General features: G+C 30.3%; 1 protein-coding gene across 1 annotated transcript; it reads right to left on the reverse strand.

Annotated features, from left to right (window-relative positions):
* Positions 1–18,063: 18,063 nt before the first annotated feature.
* Positions 18,064–18,927, reverse strand: LOC140433657 (cilia- and flagella-associated protein 91-like). Its single transcript, XM_072521638.1, has one exon. It carries the CDS (start codon positions 18,925–18,927, stop codon positions 18,064–18,066), a length of 864 nt encoding a protein of 287 aa, XP_072377739.1.
* Positions 18,928–20,386: the final 1,459 nt, after the last annotated feature.

Below are 20,386 nucleotides of genomic sequence, written 5' to 3' on the forward strand. Positions count from 1 at the left end.
AAAACGAATTATTTTTATTATTTAAAAATGGAAATTAGCCTAATGATATCTTTGAGTATTGTGGTGAAGCAAAGAGACCATTGGTTGAAGGGGAAGCAGTTTTCAAGTGATGAATTCTTAAATTTTAACTTTAATGTTTGGAACTGGCTTGTGTATTGATGAATCCTATTTTGTGTATACCTGGAATCCAGTCCAGAGTATAATCAAAGAATATAGATAAGCGTCTATATTCTTTGGTATAATGTTCTGTGTAATGTTTGTCTTACTAATATATGCATTATTTGATATTACGCCTTATGTTTTTATGTTTGTTAATTTTTATTTTATACTATTTTTTGACATAATATTAACATAAATAACTTAAACTTGATTTTATTGTAAGATAGTTCATTTGATTACATGAAATCAACCTTAACTTGAGATCACCTGTCAGAAAAGATCATAACACATGATTTATCTTTAAAATATTCCATAATAAATCATGAGGAAAAAACCTCATGATACTATCTACTATCCCAACATGGTAAGTATTTGTATTTCTGTTATTTCTTTATTTATATCTGAAAATAAATTATGTATTCTCAATATGTTATTGACTTAATGATAGTGGTATTTTATTTTTATTGATTTCCTCAAGTTTTCCAGTTTAGGAAAGAGAAATAGGGAAATATCTTTTGTTGATCTTGAATTGCATTAAGGAACAGAACAATATCGATTTGATTTAAAATACTTTAACGTAGTCATAAAGCTGAAATTTACTAAAAAATTAATAATTCTATTGAAATCAACAGCTGCCTGGTTTGTTTATACCACTTTTAGTAGTTTAAATTTATTCCGCCAGAGGTCAGATACTTTGTTTTCAATGGCGAATAAATAAGGAAAGAGCATGCGATATAATATTAATTAATTTTATACATGATTTTAAATTGAAATTTTGTTTACCAAACACACAAATTCACACAATTTAAATGTAGTGACAATCTGAATAAGTTCCAGTAACTAACTAATACATTAACAAAATGGTATTCACTATTCAGGTACACTTCCCGTCATATAAAACTGGTACACTTTTTTTCCCAATGTAAACCTGGGTTCAGACTGGATACAGTGGTTCGTGAATTAATTCGCTGTTGCCATCACAGATAACGGAATTGCACTAAATCTAATTAAAAAAAATAAAGTTATTATTAGATAGGTATTATTTTTATCATTAACAACAAAAAACCGTATTTAATAAATTTAATAACCAGAGATAGGGTTCAGCTAATATCCAAAATATTTGAAGGATCTTTAAACCTAGATTATTGGCACAGGGAACATTGGAATGCAGCTACTGTACCTAATTTTTTACTTCAATTACCTACCGAACACGAACTGTATTTTATATCAATAAGTTTAGTCACAGGCCAACTACCAAGATTTATTTATTATTTATTATATGAACGATAACATTAACAAAAACTAACATTATACTTTATCCTACGTAGATTATAAAGTGACAGTTACAATCCAATACCTCACTGTAATGTTTTATTATAATAATTTAAAGTTATGTGTAGATTGATTTTATCTATCACTATATTTGAATTGAAATATTTTCATAAATTATAATAAAACACAAATCAAGGTATGAGTACTTAATTGAGATAATGAAAAATTACAAAATTAATATGAAAATTTTTTAGGATGCATGTTTAAACAAATTTAATGTGACTGACTGATCGAGAATGCTCGATGTTTTAGTTTTTAGAATACTCAAAACGCGGTCTATCACACATAATTTTTAGCCTATTTCATATAATATTTTCGTTGAACTGGCAACAGTGCCCTAGAAATTAGAATGACACATGTGACAAGATCAACTTACACAACTTGAAAAACATGATTTTCGGTAATAAGAGTTGTACCAGTTTTTTATGACGCGAACGGTACCATTCCATCCCAAAATTATAAGAAAGTAATCATAAAATTGAAGTCTGCTGAACATCTGTTGCAATCTGACAACCATGGTTTGTTTTTTAACCAGGAGGAGTAAACTAAAAAGACAGATTCACACCCAAGAAAGTTACTAGAAAAGTCACCATGAAAGTAACCAAATACATATTTTTTGGTTGATTATCTAGCCTTGCGGTAATCCAGTAAACAGTATCAGCAGTGTTGCCAATGTCCGGATAATTATCCGATTTTCGGATAATTTTGTGGACCATTGGATAATTTTCGGATTGAACAATTTTTTGGATAATTTCGGATGATTCAAGTGTCTATCGACTTTTTATTTTTAAATATAATTTAAATTTTTATAAGCTTAAATAGTTCAATTTGCGAATATACATAGAACTGCAAATTTGATGGAACCTATAAATTATTTCAGCGCCCTCTGTTGATAATTAGTATAATTTTGGTGTAAAAATCGATTTTTGGTCACAAGTTGTTTAGGATTAACACTCCGATACACAAAGATGTATTTCTTACTAAGGTGTAAGGCTATTTCTTACATAAATAAATAATATACATATCTGGTTTTTTCAGTAGATACCTTTAAGGCACAAAAAAAATGTACCTACTTATCTAAATATTTTACAAAAATATAGGGTTTTATTTTTGAAATATAAATCATTTTCTCCTAATAGACCAACATCGTGTGGTCATGTAACCATATATCGGCTGTGAATTTAAGTCACTTCGGACGCAGAATACAGCCAAAATGGAAGGCAAGAAATTTGGGAATTATTGAGTCAATAAAAGAACAAATACACAACAAAAAACTTAAATTTTTTATGTATTTTTGTAATTTTTTCAAATAAAAGTGAAAAAATTAGTAAGATATTCGCATTTATTCTGTATTAGTAATCCAACTATTAGTCACAATGTATTTCTCTCAATTGTTAAAAAACTTCTTGTAAAATAGATTACCGTAAAAATTTTGAAATACTACAATATTAGTGCAGCATAGTATTTAGGATCCAACTATAAAGTGCCCTGTTATTCCCCGAGCAAATATTTCTCTTCTCGCTAAAAAATCCCCAGGAAAAATCCCCTTAACTGCCAAGTATCAGACAATCTCACACGTCGATTCTAACCTAACTTTGCTTGTTTATGTTATTGTTTTAATCTTAGACAAGGAAATAGAGAGGACGGGTAACGCTCGTTCAACCAGCGTTCAAAAAGTGAAGCTACTTTTCGATGTGTCCGCCATTTTTTTGGTGGCAAACAATAGATGTGACACCAGTTTTGTTTTTGTGTTTTTTTAAAAAAAGTGAATTGAACACCGATTTTTTTGACTTTATACAAAATGGTGAATTGTGCGTATCATCATCATCATGGCTTGTTCACTCCTGGCGGAGTGTTTGCCGCCCTTTTGGGCTCTCTGATTCATTTATTGCGGAGAATCAGTCCGCTGTTGTTTTTTTTATTATTATAGCAGCGTGTGTGACTTGGCCCTGTCTACAAATTTCCTCCATTCTTTCCGGTCCTTACAGCGCTCCTTCCAATTGTAGATTCTCAGCTTCTTTATGTCTCCTAAGACTTGATCTCTCCATCTTGTTTTGGGTCTTCCCTTTGGTCTCTTTGTTGTTGGTCTCCCTCTCCATCCAGTTATTCGCTTTAGCGTAGAGTCTGGTGTCATATCAGTAGGTTATGATTACGGTCAAGGGGCTCTAGGCACAATGTATGGAGACTCTTTGTCAGTTGTCACTACTTGTCAACGTTTGTTATAGTCAGAGATATGTAAGAGGGGGGATATGACACAAACGATATTTCTGTATCTACTAAATGGGACCACTTAATTTGACAGTATGTACTCTCCAATATGGCGACGGGCAGGTCCGGATTCAAATTAATTCAAACTGTATTTACGATTTACTGTTTAGTTTGGGAATAAGCATTGAGTTAGATTAATAATAGTTATTTGGAATAAAATTACTTTCATTTTTGGTACTCTTCAAGTACACTTTAATAATAATTATAAAATTTATTACATACATAAGGTTTAAAAAAATATACAAAACCAGTCAATGATATGGTTTTAAAATTATAACATTTACATACAAGTAAAAAACAACAATTAGCAAGTGCACTTACATAAGTTTATATACATTTAGATATGTTAGTTCCATGTACTATTAATATAAATTATATATTTATATATAATTATTTTATATATTTATATGAAAAATAAAAAAAATTGTTATTGTGTATAGGTAGGTAGTTAAAGAATTGTATCAAAGACATGCCGTGTTCTTTATCCTTATTGTGGTTTCTACGGAATTTTTATATCTGCATGTAAAGATCCCTTTTCCAGTAATGCGAGCCTATGATAAGGGATATTATAGCTAGTGTCAAAGTCGCGGAATATTTTAAACGGTTGAAAATACTGCTTGTTAGCTGTTGCAACTGTCAACAATAACTAACTCAACAGGCGATTCTCGATATTCACCGGCTTTTCGTTATTTTCCGTAACATATAAAGTTTGAGACACTCATCGTATGTATAAAGCTGGTACAAAAGCTAGCTCACAATATGATGGTATATCGAGTCCTCCAATAAAAATTAGAAAAATAATAAAATAGAATTTTTAAACAATATTTTTATTTTATTTTTTTTTTAAACAATTTGAATTCAAGAACTAGTTTTCTACTTCCGTTATCACACATTTATTATTATTACACATAAGCAAGGGCAGAGAGACAGGTCCCTATTATGACCAAACACAAAGAAATTAGTAACCTACCAGTAGATACGATATATAATATAAATATATATATATATATATATATATATATATATATATATATATATATATATATATATATATATATATATATATATATATATATATATATATATATATATATTTATTGTTATGATGTATTGTTTGTTTGAATGATAAGCAATGAGTATTTTTTAATAATATAGCGTTTTTATCGCGGTTCTCAAAGAATTAGTTTGTAAGTACTTTTTTAAATTATCTTTATTATATCTATTATGAAACACACATATATATCTAACCTAGCCAATGTAAATTTAAAATAAACTATCTTTAAATTGAAATTCTTATGAAACTAATTAAATTCTATAGACAATGTAAAATTTAAACAAAATATCTTCAAAATTGAAATTGTTATGACACTAACTAAATTATATTAACAAAATTTTGTACCTTTCTGTCACTGAATGCCTAAATGAACTGTTTTCCACTATATAGATTATAATCACCACTCAAATGTCTTCTTCTCAGCTTCGGTTATCCCTGTTTTTGTGAAATTACTTTTTCCAATTATCAGCTTCCACCAATTTAAGATATTTTTCTTCACAGCATTTATAAACCACCAAGCACACCAGCAACAGCATTTATTTTTATTCTTCTTTTCAATATATCAATATCCAATCACCAAAATATCATTTAATTTTAATATTCAATTAATACTTCTTCCATTATCATCATTTATACATAACATAATTTTTAATCTTCAATATTATTTTCTTTATACTGTTTCTTAATATTGATTTAACTCACTATATTGAACAATTGTAACTGATTGACTGCCTCTAACTAATTTTCATACTAAAAAACTCATAACTAACTGAATCGACTTTCTTACTAAACTTTCTGACTGCTTGACTTAAACTTTCTGACTGCTTGACTTAAACTTTCTGACTGCTTTGAATCCAAATCACCGGGTATTTATATCTTTTTGGATGTTCCAGAACCATCTGGTAAGAAATCATGTTCCATTTGTTCTATTAAATACATGTCTGAATTTTCTGGAACAAACCATTTCGCAAACAAAGCCATCTCCGGTGATCTAGAGAATTCCTTACTTATCTATCGAGAATTTTGTTGGCATTTAGGCTTTTCAGATCAGAGTATACATTTAAATCAGTAACTTATATAAATTAAACATTTTAATTTAATAAATTACACATTTTAAACAACATATTATCATTATAACCCCACTTTATATTCGTAATTATTCTTAAACGTCACTTCAGAGTATGTATATCTGGTTGCCTAGTCACATGGCTCACTTAAATATATCTACAACATCATAATTACTAAAAAAATACTTTTTATATGCTAATTTCTAAAAAATGCCCTCACATAAATATATTTTTATTAAATTCTCTAGTATATAACTTCTTAAAATAACCAAATACTTGTTATATCTAAAATTATCTAGTATATAACTTATAAATTATTTTCTTTAAACACCAATCATATCAATACCCCAAAATAATATTTAAAATAAATAATTTACTTATTATTTTTTTAAATATTAATTTTCTTATCTACATACCTTAGTAAATTAATAATTCAATTTTTTTTTATTTAAAATGTGTTCTATTAGATACATCCCTGTTCACTGTCTATGTCAAACTGTCATGTCAAATGGAAGTTTTTGTGTTTATATTTTTGTGTTTACTACATTTTACCATGGATGTTAGGATACAAATCTAGGAATTATTTCCATTCAAAAGGCTTTCATCCATATAAATTGGTAAGTTTTACACTTTATTATATTAGAAAGACATTTATAAAATCAATTTTGTATCTAACCCCAAATTATGATTTTTAGGGTACAAAATAATTTCCATATGTACAAGACTACAAGTATGATGTCAAATTGATTCACAATAATGAAATCTACCATTTATTTAACAAATCAAGTCTATTGAATAAAATTGATATATCAGTAACAGTTGTTATTATTAATGTTAAAAGTATAGAAAACATTATTCATTCTCTTCATAATACTTAAAAATGTCGTTGATATGGAACATGCCTCGTAGTCTGTTCTCTGCATCTATTAACACATAACTATTTAGTCCATTCTGATTTTCAATTCTGTATGGACCTTCAAACATTGGTTGTAATTACTTACAACGATTTTCTTAAACATTACTTTTTCTAAGTAAACGAATTAACACTTTATCTCCCTTTTGAAATGTGATTGGTTTTTTTATTTTTCGATTTTGTCTTCTGATATATTTTTCAGCTTTCCTCCTAATTCGGTTATTCACTTTCTGCATTACTTGTTCTAACATATCCTGATTATATTCACTAATCCATTTTCTGTTTCCTATATGGCCAAACATTAAATATTCTGGTACTTCCTCTGTATTTAAATTATGTGTATTATTTAAAAAATATTCTACTTGTGGTATATGTTGCTGCCACGTTTCATGTTGATCTTGGCACACTATTCTTAAATATTTTATAACTTCTTTAATATATCTTTCTGCAGGATTTGCCTGAGGATGTCTGATACTTGTAAAATGAATGTTGATTCCCTTTTTCTCACAAAATGCTCGAAATTTTTGGTTGTTAAAATATGTAGCATTATCTATTATGCAATTTCTAAATGGTCCTATTTCTTCGAAAAATTGATTAAGGTTGATCTTCACCCTCGATTAATTTGTTTCTGATCATAGAGATGGCTCTACTGCGGCATACTACTGTGGTAATTTTTTTAACTTAATCGTAGATTTCTACATGACGACTCTGTAATATTTTCAAACCCTAACATAAATTGCAGTTTTCTATCATTATATCAATTGGCTGAGTTGCCAAGTTGTGTAAACAGTAATTTTATCAAATACCAACGCTATAACTTATAATACTAGTAGACCAAGTAAGCAAAGATATCTTTAACACCATCTTTATGTATAATACTTTACTGCTCTGCTGTGTCAGTTGGAATATAATAATTATCTAAACAATTTTATCGACAAAGAAATTATTGCGGCTATCTCTGTGAATATCATATTACCATTAAATTGGTACATCATATTATATTACATTTTTGTTGATAGTTAAAAATTAAATGATCCGGTATTATGTAATATTTATACTATCTCAGTCTTTATGGATTAATACATTTTACTATGTCTTCCTCTTCATCAAATTAGTTCATAATAGAAATAGCAAGCAATTTTACTTGAATTTTACAATGAATTATTTACTTGAATTTACAGTCCGTAAACAAAAAATCCTTTTTGATTCGCTTTTCGTATCAGTTATTTTTAATGGGACTGATTGTATTTTTATTTTAATTTTGTTTAGGTTTCTTAATACCATAGTGAAAAGTTATCACATTTTTATCTCGAAAAAGAAAATATAACGATCACATGACAGCTACAGAGGGAAATTAATTACATTTACTTTTGAGTAAAGTGCATACTCAATTTTTAGTTGTAATTAATTTGTTCCCAGCTCTGATATCTAATAAAAAGTCTATATTGTACCAAAGTATCGTTATATTATACGCGATGACAGTACACGCAAAAATTTTAACAACGCATACATTTGCCTTTAGGTACTGAACGTAAGAGAGTATGCAAAATATTCTTCATGAATACCCTAGATATTTCCGAGAAAACCATCAGAACTGTTGTGAAAAAGAACAACAACTGTACTGTCAAAGGCATTCAGGATGAAGATCTTACAGGAAGACACAATAATCGTCACCAGATTAATCCATCTCTACGATGACGTCAGGAATCATATTAACTCCATTCCGAGAATCGAGAGCCATTATTGTAGATCTCGTTCTAAACGCGAATATATAGAAGGCGGTCTTAACATTGCTGCTTTACACCGAAATTATGTTAATAAATGTGTTTCTGAGAATAAACAATATATTCCACACCAAACGCATGATCACATTTTTGTGATAGACTTTAATATCTCCTGTTAGCCCAAGAAAGACCAGTGTGAAGAATGTACATTCTCTAATAATGCTGACGATAAACCAAGTTTACAAGCGAAACAAAAACCAGATGAAAGAGAAAATTCTTTCAAGATCAGAAAAAGAAAAAGACAAACAAAAAGTTACTGAGATATTTATAGTTGCAGTATATGACTTACAGGCTGTAATGCCTTCTGCACAGGGCGAGGTCTCTAGTGTTTATTATATTTAGAAAGTAAATGTACTTAATTTTACAATTACCGGTTTGTGGCTCTTTTGTATTGAAGTAGCGATATATAGCGAGTATATTGTAATATACAATACATACAACACAATACAAAATATACAAAATATCAAGTTTTAAATTTTCAAGATTTTGGTTTTACGTGGTAGATCAACTATTAGACGGTCGGTCAGGAATAAACAAAAGATTAATAGATTTACTTACCGTTTAACTAAATGTAATCCTCTCCTACTATTCTTTTTAAAAGACATGTTGTCCGAATACTAAGCCTAATTCTAATACTAATATAAAAATTACCACTAATACGTTATGCACTGTGGCGTACCCAGGGGGTTTTGGGGGTTACACCCCCCTTCCCCATGGTATATAAAGTAAAAAGTAAAGTAAAAGTAGGAAAATGTAACTTGTCTTTCACACATAATACAAAAAATCCAAAACGCTAATTGAATAATTAAATTACCACGTTCAATATGTAGAACATAATAATTATTGTATAAATACACAATAATTAATAATATTATTCGTTATATTTAGATATAGATACCTAATATTAGGCTTATGACAAAAGTAGTCACCTGAGCTTATAAAATACGGATCAAAAAAATTACACCGGATGATACAATGGATATTTCAGAAAGCCATAAATGGAGAACAGCTCCCAAAGGAATGGACGGCGGCATATATGACATCTATATTTAAGAAAGGAGATAGAAAACGATGCGAAAACTACAGAGGAATAAGCGTAATATCATCAATAAAAAGATTATATGGGAAGATACTGCGAGAAAAGATAGAGCAAGCGATAAAAGGCAAAATCGGGGAGGATCAGGCAGGCTTCACGGCAGGAAGATCATGCATAGACCACATATACACACTGTAACAACTGTTGGAAAAGAAAAAAGCAAAAAATAGAGATATACACTTGGCATTTGTGGATCTGAGAAAGGCGTATGACTCTGTACCAAGGTCAGAACTATGGGAGGCAATGTACAAATTAGAAATACAGATGGAACTCATAGAAGCTACAAAAGCTCTGTATAAAGAAAATAAAGTGTCCATTAAAATGGGAACAAGAATCATAGGAGACTTCACCACAACAAAAGGGCTCCTGCAGGGTTGTTCCACATCTCCAACCCTATTCAAAATATACTTAGAGAAAGCCTTGACTACATGGAAAAGAAAATGCGAAGGCATGGGAGTACCGGTACGGAACGAATACCTATATACGTTAAGTTTTGCAGACGATCAAGTAGTGATTGCACAAGACCAAGACGACCTCAGCTACATGATGAAGAAACTACAAGAAGAATATACCAAGGCTGGCCTAGATATTAACCTCGCGAAAACAGAGTACCTATCTACAAGTGAAGAAGACATAGAAGATCTACAGATTGATGACAACGTAACAATCAAAGGAAAGGATAAATTCAAATACCTGGGGTTTATAATCACGAAAAAGGCAACAACAGAGGAAGAAATTACACAAAGATTAGGACAAACAAGAACAGCAATCCGACAACTTAACTCAGTATGGTGGGATAGACACCTAAATATGAAGACAAAAACGCAGATTTATAAAACATTAGTGCGAAGTATTATGACATATGAGGCAGAAAATTGGATCATAAACAAGAAAAACAGCAGTAAGATAATAGCAACAGAGATGGAATGCCTGCGAAGATGCTGCAGAGTAACAAGAATGGATAGGAGAAGTAATGACGAAATAAAGCAAAGAACATCAATAGAAACAGACATACTAACATATATAGAACAAAAAAGACTAAAGTGGTATGGACATGTAAGAAGAGCTAGCGACAGCAGATGGATAAAAAGAATAACCGAATGGAGCCCCATAGGAAGGAGGAAAAGAGGACGACCCCGAAAATCCTGGAGGAACGAAGTAGACGACGCCATGAGTAAGAGAGGAATAAACGATGGAGAATGGAACAACAGAGAGAGATGGAAACGGTTGAGCGAGGGAAGTCAGTGAATACTGTAGAATCCCTAAATATATATACAAAAGTAGACAGGTGGTAGACATTGTGGACTATCACGGGTTGTGTTTCTCTGCATGTGCTAGCAGTAGAAAAGACAAATCTCTATGAGAAAAGAAAGCATTTGACAACAGCTACAAAAAAAAGAAGAAAGGGAAAGATCAATGGAAAGATGGCAAGAAGAGGAGAACAACAAGGCAGATGTTGCCCAGTGGACCAAGATGCTGATCCCGAGCCTAAGGAGACTGGTTAGATTGTCTGTTTTAGGGCATATCTTCACAGGTTCAGAAAGACAGATACAGATAAATGCCTATACTGCGAATATTCCGACATTGTTACTCACACAATGCTGGAGTATATTAGATGTACAGTGGAGATAAACAGTGTAAACAGTGTAAATGTACAGTGTTCACAATTACATCCGAGCAGTCTTTAAAAAGAAAGGAAACACCAACCGGGCCAACGACATAGATAAGATCTGATTACTATGTTAATGGAAATAAGCCGCAATTGAAGGTTAAAATAAGTTTATTGACGTTTAAATCTTTGATCTTTGATGTTGCACTGGTAACTTGTTTATACTCCAACAATTAATAGAAAAAAGAATAGTAGTTGGTACCAAAGTACATCTAGCCTTCATCGACCTAGAAAAGGCGTATAATACAGTTCCAAGACTTAAATTGTGGCAAGCTTTACAACAACTGGACATTAGTCCATACCTTTTAGGAATAACCACAGAAGTATACAGGGATAACACTACTTACCTAAAAATCGGAAATAGACTATCAGAGCCAATAAAAGTAACTAAAGGACTAAAACAAGGATGAAGTATGTCACCATTACTGTTTAATTTATATATTGAGGCAGTCCTCCAAAATTGGAAAAACCACTGCCAGAGAATGGGAATCCACATAGGAAATGACGTAGTGTTGTGTGTGTGTGTGTGTCATTGAATTTCCTGACTGTGGACTAATCCATTACCCGAACTTATTTTTGCTCTACAGATATTTATGTCACTTATTACTATTAAAATAAGATTTTGTATTTTAAAGATATACCTAGATTCCATAACAATAAATGGATAATTTATGGACAATAATGACGTAGTGTTCTCCCTGAACTTTGCGGATGACCAAGTCGTCCTAGCTCAAGATTCTTATGATCTAGAATTTATGATGAAGCGTCTATACAGAGAATATGTAAAATGGGAGTTACAAGTCAGCATAAAGAAAAAAGAATATAGTTATCAATTCGGATGCAAGGTTTGAAGTATTGATCGACGAGGACGTGGAAATCAAACAAGTGGAAAAATTTAAATATTTAAGTGCACTCATTGCTAAGAACGGCTTGGGACAAACCGAAATTAAACACCGAATTTATCAGGGACGTAAAATTGTAGGATGTCTGAACTCCTTATGGTGGGATCGCAACATTTAGAAAAGGAACAAAAAAAAATAGGGCAAACCATGGTTGAATCAGTTCTTTGTTATGGCTCTGAAGTATGGACAATTAATGCAGACCTGAAGAGAATTGATTGTTAGCAGTTGAAATGGATTATTTGAGAAGAAGTGCTAGAACATCAAGGCAGGAAAGGAAGACCAACGAATATATAAGAAATAAGATGAATGCTACAGAAACGGTCATTGACAGGATAGAAAAAAGAGGTTCAAAATGGTTTTGACACCTATTGAGAAGGCCTAACGAACGTTGGCCCCAAAAACTTCACAAATTAAAGCCCCCTGGAAGAAGAAAAAGAGATAGAACTTGACGCTCATGGAATGAAGGAATTAGAAGAACGATGGAATCAAAAGGTTTGGAGGAGGAGCATGTCTTAAACCGGCAGGATTGGCGGAGAAGAACGGGAATACGGCGATAGCCGTCTCCAAAATGTATTGTATTTAAAAGATGGATTAATGTCAAACGTTAATAAACTTATTTTAACCTTCAATTGTGGCTTATTCCCATTAAAATAGTAATTATTTTAAAATGCCACAAGAAAATAGCTTCAGAACAATAGATAAGATTTAGATAAGAAAAGGGAGTGTTCCAAAAAGTGAGTGTCGTCAGTCTTACAGTGACCTCCCCACCTCATTCGGAGTACGGTACGTGCCTCCACACCCCTTTACGGTACGTGCGACAGTCAAATGCACACAAGTAAGAGAGGGTGGTTTTAGTTGGTAGGCAGGATAATAAATACCTGAATCTTTGGCACTGCTATCTTTAGTACTTTAAATTAAACTAAAACCCAAATTTTAGGTACTCACAATGGAGGTAGCATAAAAAAATTTCAAAACCCAACCCCCAGAAAAATTGTGAGTACGCCACTGGTTATGCAAGGAGCACTATTGTTTATAAATACTAAAATAATTAACTAAAAACGCCTAAATAGTTTTGTAAAACTAAATAGGTTTTTTATAGATATATTACTTATAGAGTGTAAATTTTATAATATCGTACTATCAAAATAAAAGTTGCAGTATCTACTATTGTGTAACTCTGTAAGTTTCAGCATGACCGGTTCAAAATTCAAACCGATAACATTTATATTAAATTTTGTTATAATCTGCCAAACTGTTGTACAAAGTAATTGATATGGCAACCCTGTTAGTATGACGTTTCGTTTGAAGCGTTTCGAAGCCGAACGTAGTGCTATCTATCGATGATAAATACTACCATTGTTTCAGATGGAGCCATCTCCCTACATTACAATTTGAAGGCGGCAGTTCAAGACATAATTCTTGTTTAACGAGATTTTTCATATGTTTAGGAAAAAATATTTAACGTGTTATTGCAAATATTTTCCACTTTTACAGTTTTATATATGTTTTTATTAAAAAAATTTTCGGTTTCTTACCGGTAACTTTATTATAAGCCGAAACATATTATTTTTTCCTATTGGGACAAAACTGTAAATTCAAAAATTTTCAAAAAATTCATAAGTATTTCTTATAATTATATCTTGATGCTGTAAAAAAATTAACAAAAACCTATGTTTGGTTTTCCCGCTTTATACTTGGAAAAAAGTAGTTTTTTTGAGTTTTTTCAAAAACGGAAACATGAAGTTTGCTTAAAAGTTGTCAAAATACTTCTAGTCATCACATATACCTTCTCAAATTTTTTCAAATTTTTTGAATTTGGAGTTTGTCTTTTGGGGGGTGCAGATCAACCTTAATATATAATTTCAATGTTTTAACATTTGTTCTTGAGCAGGGATATAGTTTAATAAATTTTGTATATAAATCAACTATCACTAGTATATGCTTTTTTCCTGTTGGACTTGGAACTAAATTTGAAATAAAATCCATGGACACTGTATTTAGTTTTTCATATACAACATTAGATCTATATGTGTTCTGGTTTTTGAAATTCTTTTCTTTGTTTATTTGACATATTTGGCACAGGGTAGTAATTTCTTTTGCTATACTTATGTCATTCTTTGCAAAATAATTGTCCCTAAATAGCATCCATAGCTTTCTTGAACCAATATGCATGTAATTATTATGTAAATTTTTCAATATTTTCCTCGCTAAAGTTCTAGTTATTACATATACTTCTATGCCATTTATTATTTTATAATAAACTCCATCTTTCTTAAGGACTTTTTGTTTTTCACTCAAATTGATCTGATCTCTTATAATTTCTTCTTTAGAATATAATCCTGTACTTTCTACTAATTGATTTAATCCAATTTTTATTGTTCGCTGCCCTTTTTGTGATGTATTTTCTAACCTTGATAAAGCATCTGCCACTATATTGGATTTTCCAGAAATGTATTTGATTTCAAAGGAGTATTCACTCAATATTAGACTCCACCGATGTATTCTACTGTTTCCATATTTGTTATTTAATATAGATGTTAAAGCTTGGTGATCTGTTTCTATTGTAAATTCATTACCCAACAAATAAAATCTTAATTTTGTGACACAATGTATAATACTTGCTAGTTCTAATTCTGAAACTGAGTAACCCTTTTCATGTGGCTTTGTAATTCTTGAAATGAATTGTATTGGGTATTCGACCCCATCATGTATTTGTAATAATACCCCTGATAATCTCTCTATGGATGCATCTGTTCTTAATATGAATGGCTGTGTGTAGTCAGGATAATATATTTTTAAATTTGACAGAAAAATGTTTTTAATTTCTTGGAATGCTAGTTCTCTTCTCTGATCCCATCTCCATTTTACACCTTTTCTCAGTAGTTCAAGTAATGGAATTTCTTTTATACTTAGATCTGGTATCATCCTTTTATAATAATTAATTATTCCAATAAATCCTCTTAAAGTTCTTAAATTGTGTGGTGTTTTATATTCCTGAATGACTTGTGTCCGTTCTGGATCCATTTCGATTCCCTTAGTGTTAAGTTTATAACCTAGATATATTACTTCTTTTTGAAAAAATGTACATTTTTCTTGATTTATTTTTAGTCCAACTTTGTCTAATCTATTTATTATAATTTTTAGGTGTTTCTCATGATCTTCAGCCGTTTTAGAAAAAATTAAGATATCATCAATGTAGTGAATTACAAAATGTTCATATTGATCCAAAATATCATGAAGACATCTACATAGAGCACTGAAAGATGATTGAAGTCCAAATGGTACTACTTTGAATTGATATACTACTCCATCTATCTGAAATCCTGTATACTGTCTACTTTTTCTTTCTAGAGGTATTAACCAAAAGCTATGCTGTAAATCAATTTTAGTGAAAAATGACATTCCTGTAATTCTTCCTAGTATTCCATCTATACTCATTGGTGCTTCAAATTGCTTTTCAGTGATCTTGTTCATATTCCTTGCATCCAAACATAACCTGATTTCACCTGATCTTTTACGTACTACTACTATTGGGTTTATGAAACGTGTATCTGCCTTCTCAATGATTCCATCTTCTAACATATTATTAATCGTTCTGTTTACTTCTTCTCTGTATTTATATGGTATTGGGTATGATTTTGTTTTAAAATCTTTTTCTTCTTTAACTTTTATACTATGGATATAATTTTGTGCAATTCTATTTTCTTTATTGACAACTCCCTTGTGTTGCTGCAATATGGAAACGACTATTGATTTATATTCTTCAGGGCAATTTAAAACTTTTATCATATCTTCTTCTTTACAAATAAAATTATTCTTCATTATATACTCATTATTCCTTGCTTCCAATTTTACGCACTCCACCTCGTAGGCATCCATCTGCTTAAAATTTCCATTCCTTAAATATTCACTACAATAATTATTCTTTACATTCTTTTGGGACATTTCCCTATCATCAAAATACATTTCTTCTTCATAAACATCATTATTTTCTTTTAATAATATCCTATCAACTCTTATTCCTTCTTCCACCTCATCTTTCTGCATAAATTTAATTATTTGCCCTTCCAAAGTTACCATTTTTTCTTCAAAATCTATCTTTACTTTCTTCTTTTCCAATTCATCATTTCCCATTAATATATCAACACATAAATCCTTGACAATAGATCCTTGCATATTAATTTCTTTATTAAGAATATTAATTTTAAAATTGGCTAGTTTATCAATTTCACCCAACTTCTTATTATTTGCACCAACAATTTTAATTTTTGGAATTTTTATTATATCTGATAGTTTTAATGTATTAAAAATAAAATTCTCCGAGACTAAAGTACTTTCTGAACCAGTATCTATCATAATCTTAATCATTTTATTTTTGGCCAAAGCATTTATATAAATTAAATTAATAGATTCAATAATTTTATCTTCATCTAAAGAAATAAATTCAGAAGGTTTTTCATAATAGCAATGGCCTAACTTGTAATTCAGAAAGTTTACTGAACAAAATTTTGATTATTAGAATTCTCAGATTGTATCTGACCACTTGGATCTGATGTCCTATGTCTTTCCCTACTATGACTTCTACTCACATTTTCCTGCCTTGTACTACTTCGTTCCCTGTCTTCGCAGCTTCTATTCCTTCGAACACAATTTACCTGCCTGTTATAGTTAGGTCGCTCTGTATTTCTTCTATTGTTAAAATCTTGTCTATTATTATTAGTACTGTTATTAAAATGTTGTCTATTATAATTAGTATTATTATTAAAATTTTGTCTATTATAACTAGTATTGTTATTAAAGTTCTGTCTATTTTGATTACTGTTATTATTATTAAAATTTTGTAAACTATCACCATACCTAGTATTATTGTTATATGATTGTGTATATTGTTGATTATCATTTTTATTATATTGAAAGTTATTATTGTTTTTTTTTTTTTTGTTATTATTATTACTTGTCATATTACCTCTTTGTATTCTTTGAATAAAATTAATAAAACTCTCTATTGTTTGAATATTTTGTACAGTTACTGTTTGCACAACATCAGCATCAAAATGTCTAGATACATTTAAGACCGTTTCATCCTCTCTAAGCGGTGGTTCTAAATATTTTGCAACTGTTATCAGTTTCAATGCATAATCTACCATATTTGATTTTAAATTTTGATTATACTTTCCAAAATATAGAATTTCTCTAAACTTAGCTTGCTCTAGTTCACCCCAATAATAATTTAAAAATTTATTTTTAAATGTTTGAAAATTATCTAAATCATTTTCAATACTAGCAAACCAAGTTGCTGCATTGTCATTTAATGTCATTCTAATATAATCTTTAATATCATTAATATTATTCACAAATCTTAATTTATGTTTTAAACTATTTATGTATACTCTAGGATGCAATTTTTTTATATTACCAGAGAATTTAATCCCAGTCTCATTTGTTAAATTTAAGTAAGGTCTCCCTATGTCTCTCATTTGTGAAATATCATTTATTCTCTGTTCCACATTTCTTATTTGATTACTATTTATTTGGATATTTTGTTGTATATCCTCTAATTTTTCTTCTGCGTTTTTCCTGTCTTCGTTAATTTTTACTTCTAAGTACATTTCTGCAACTCTATTTTCTGTTCTATATCTATCTTATTATCTTGAATAATCCTCTTTACTTCTGTCCTCTCATTGTCTATCCTTTTCTTGTAGTCATTCCGTATACTTTTTATTTCATTTGCTACTTTTTTCTCTGCATCTTCAAGTTTTTTATCCATTTGTTTTTCCATTTGTTTACAATTTTATTATTATTATCTTCTATTTTCTTTTCTAATTTTCTATGATTCTCATTTGTATCAATTCGTCTCGCTGTTGTACTTTGACTCGGTATTTTTCTTTTCTCCTCTGTTCCTTCTGTTTTTTCAGTAATCCTTTGGAATGTTTTAATTCTTGAATTAGCTCTCTACAAGTGTCTCTTCCTTCATAAATCAGAATTTGAGCAGCTCTGCCTTTAATAATATTTTGAAGTAGTACTAAAGCTTGATATTTAGATTCTTCGTCCTCGGATACTCCCTCGACTTCTGGGGTATGAGATTCTTCTATAAGCTTATCTACTTTCGTTCTTAATCGTAGAGTATATTTCTCTATGCCTTTTCTTAGACCTTTAAGTTCTTCGTGTAGTTGTTTTAGCACCGGAGCAGTCCACCTGGTTTGTTTAATACACAATTTACGCTTAGGCCAATTGGAATGTAATACCCGTTTGTCTATCTTCGTTGCTTGGTCTAACCATTTCGGTAAAGTGCTAAGATTTTCAACTCCGATAAATTGAGCCTTATATCTCTTCATATTTTCGTCTATAACTTGATGCCACCGTTTCGGATGTTCACCGTGTCGCATGAGTGGGGCGTATATTTCTGATTTTTTGTCGACGTGCTCGTCGATTATGTTCACTGCATGATATTTCCTGTCTATGCCCTTACGCTGAGACTCTAATTTCCTCAATTCCCTTGCAGTTTTTCTTCTGATTTTAGCAAGTTGTTCCTGTTTCTCGGTCTCCCTTTGAGCTATATAATTCTTCAATTTCGTCTCGTTTCTAGTTTTGGTTGCGTCATGTAGTTCGTTTAACATATTTTCTAGAAGTTGTAACCTAAGTTCTTGTATTTCGTTTATCTCTTGTTCTCTTTCTGGATTCATTTCTGCAGTATCTTGTGGAACTTGAACTAAACTCTCCTCTTGTATAGGTTGTGTTTCTACTTCCACATCTTCTTCATTCTTTTTGCTTCTTGTACCTTTCTTTCCTTGAGACATTTTGAGACTTTACTTGTTCAAATATAATTAAAAATAAAATCTATAATTTTTTCTTTCTACTGATAATTAATTTAATTATATGAGAGCACTTATCTTTCCAAACTAATTCTTTTAAATAGAGAGCCCCACGTTGGGCGCCAAATTGTTATGATGTATTGTTTGTTTGAATGATAAGCAATGAGTATTTTTTAATAATATAGGGATTTTATCGCGGTTCTCAAAGAATTAGTTTGTAAGTACTTTTTTAAATTATCTTTATTATATCTATTATGAAACACACATATATATCTAACCTAGCCAATGTAAATTTAAAATAAACTATCTTTAAATTGAAATTCTTATGAAACTAATTAAATTCTATAGACAATGTAAAATTTAAACAAAATATCTTCAAAATTGAAATTGTTATGACACTAACTAAATTATATTAACAAAATTTTGTACCTTTCTGTCACTGAATGCCTAAATGAACTGTTTTCCACTATATAGATTATAATCACCACTCAAATGTCTTCTTCTCAGCTTCGGTTATCCCTGTTTTTGTGAAATTACTTTTTCCAATTATCAGCTTCCACCAATTTAAGATATTTTTCTTCACAGCATTTATAAACCACCAAGCACACCAGCAACAGCATTTATTTTTATTCTTCTTTTCAATATATCAATATCCAATCACCAAAATATCATTTAATTTTAATATTCAATTAATACTTCTTCCATTATCATCATTTATACATAACATAATTTTTAATCTTCAATATTATTTTCTTTATACTGTTTCTTAATATTGATTTAACTCACTATATTGAACAATTGTAACTGATTGACTGCCTCTAACTAATTTTCATACTAAAAAACTCATAACTAACTGAATCGACTTTCTTACTAAACTTTCTGACTGCTTGACTTAAACTTTCTGACTGCTTGACTTAAACTTTCTGACTGCTTTGAATCCAAATCACCGGGTATTTATATCTTTTTGGATGTTCCAGAACCATCTGGTAAGAAATCATGTTCCATTTGTTCTATTAAATACATGTCTGAATTTTCTGGAACAAACCATTTCGCAAACAAAGCCATCTCCGGTGATCTAGAGAATTCCTTACTTATCTATCGACAATTTTGTTGGCATTTAGGCTTTTCGGATCAGAGTATACATTTAAATCAGTAACTTATATAAATTAAACATTTTAATTTAATAAATTACACATTTTAAACAACATATTATCATTATAACCCCACTTTATATTCGTAATTATTCTTAAACGTCACTTCAGAGTATGTATATCTGGTTGCCTAGTCACATGGCTCACTTAAATATATCTACAACATCATAATTACTAAA

Source organism: Diabrotica undecimpunctata, chromosome 1 (genome assembly GCF_040954645.1).
Source record: "Diabrotica undecimpunctata isolate CICGRU chromosome 1, icDiaUnde3, whole genome shotgun sequence".
NCBI lineage: Eukaryota > Metazoa > Arthropoda > Insecta > Coleoptera > Chrysomelidae > Diabrotica > Diabrotica undecimpunctata.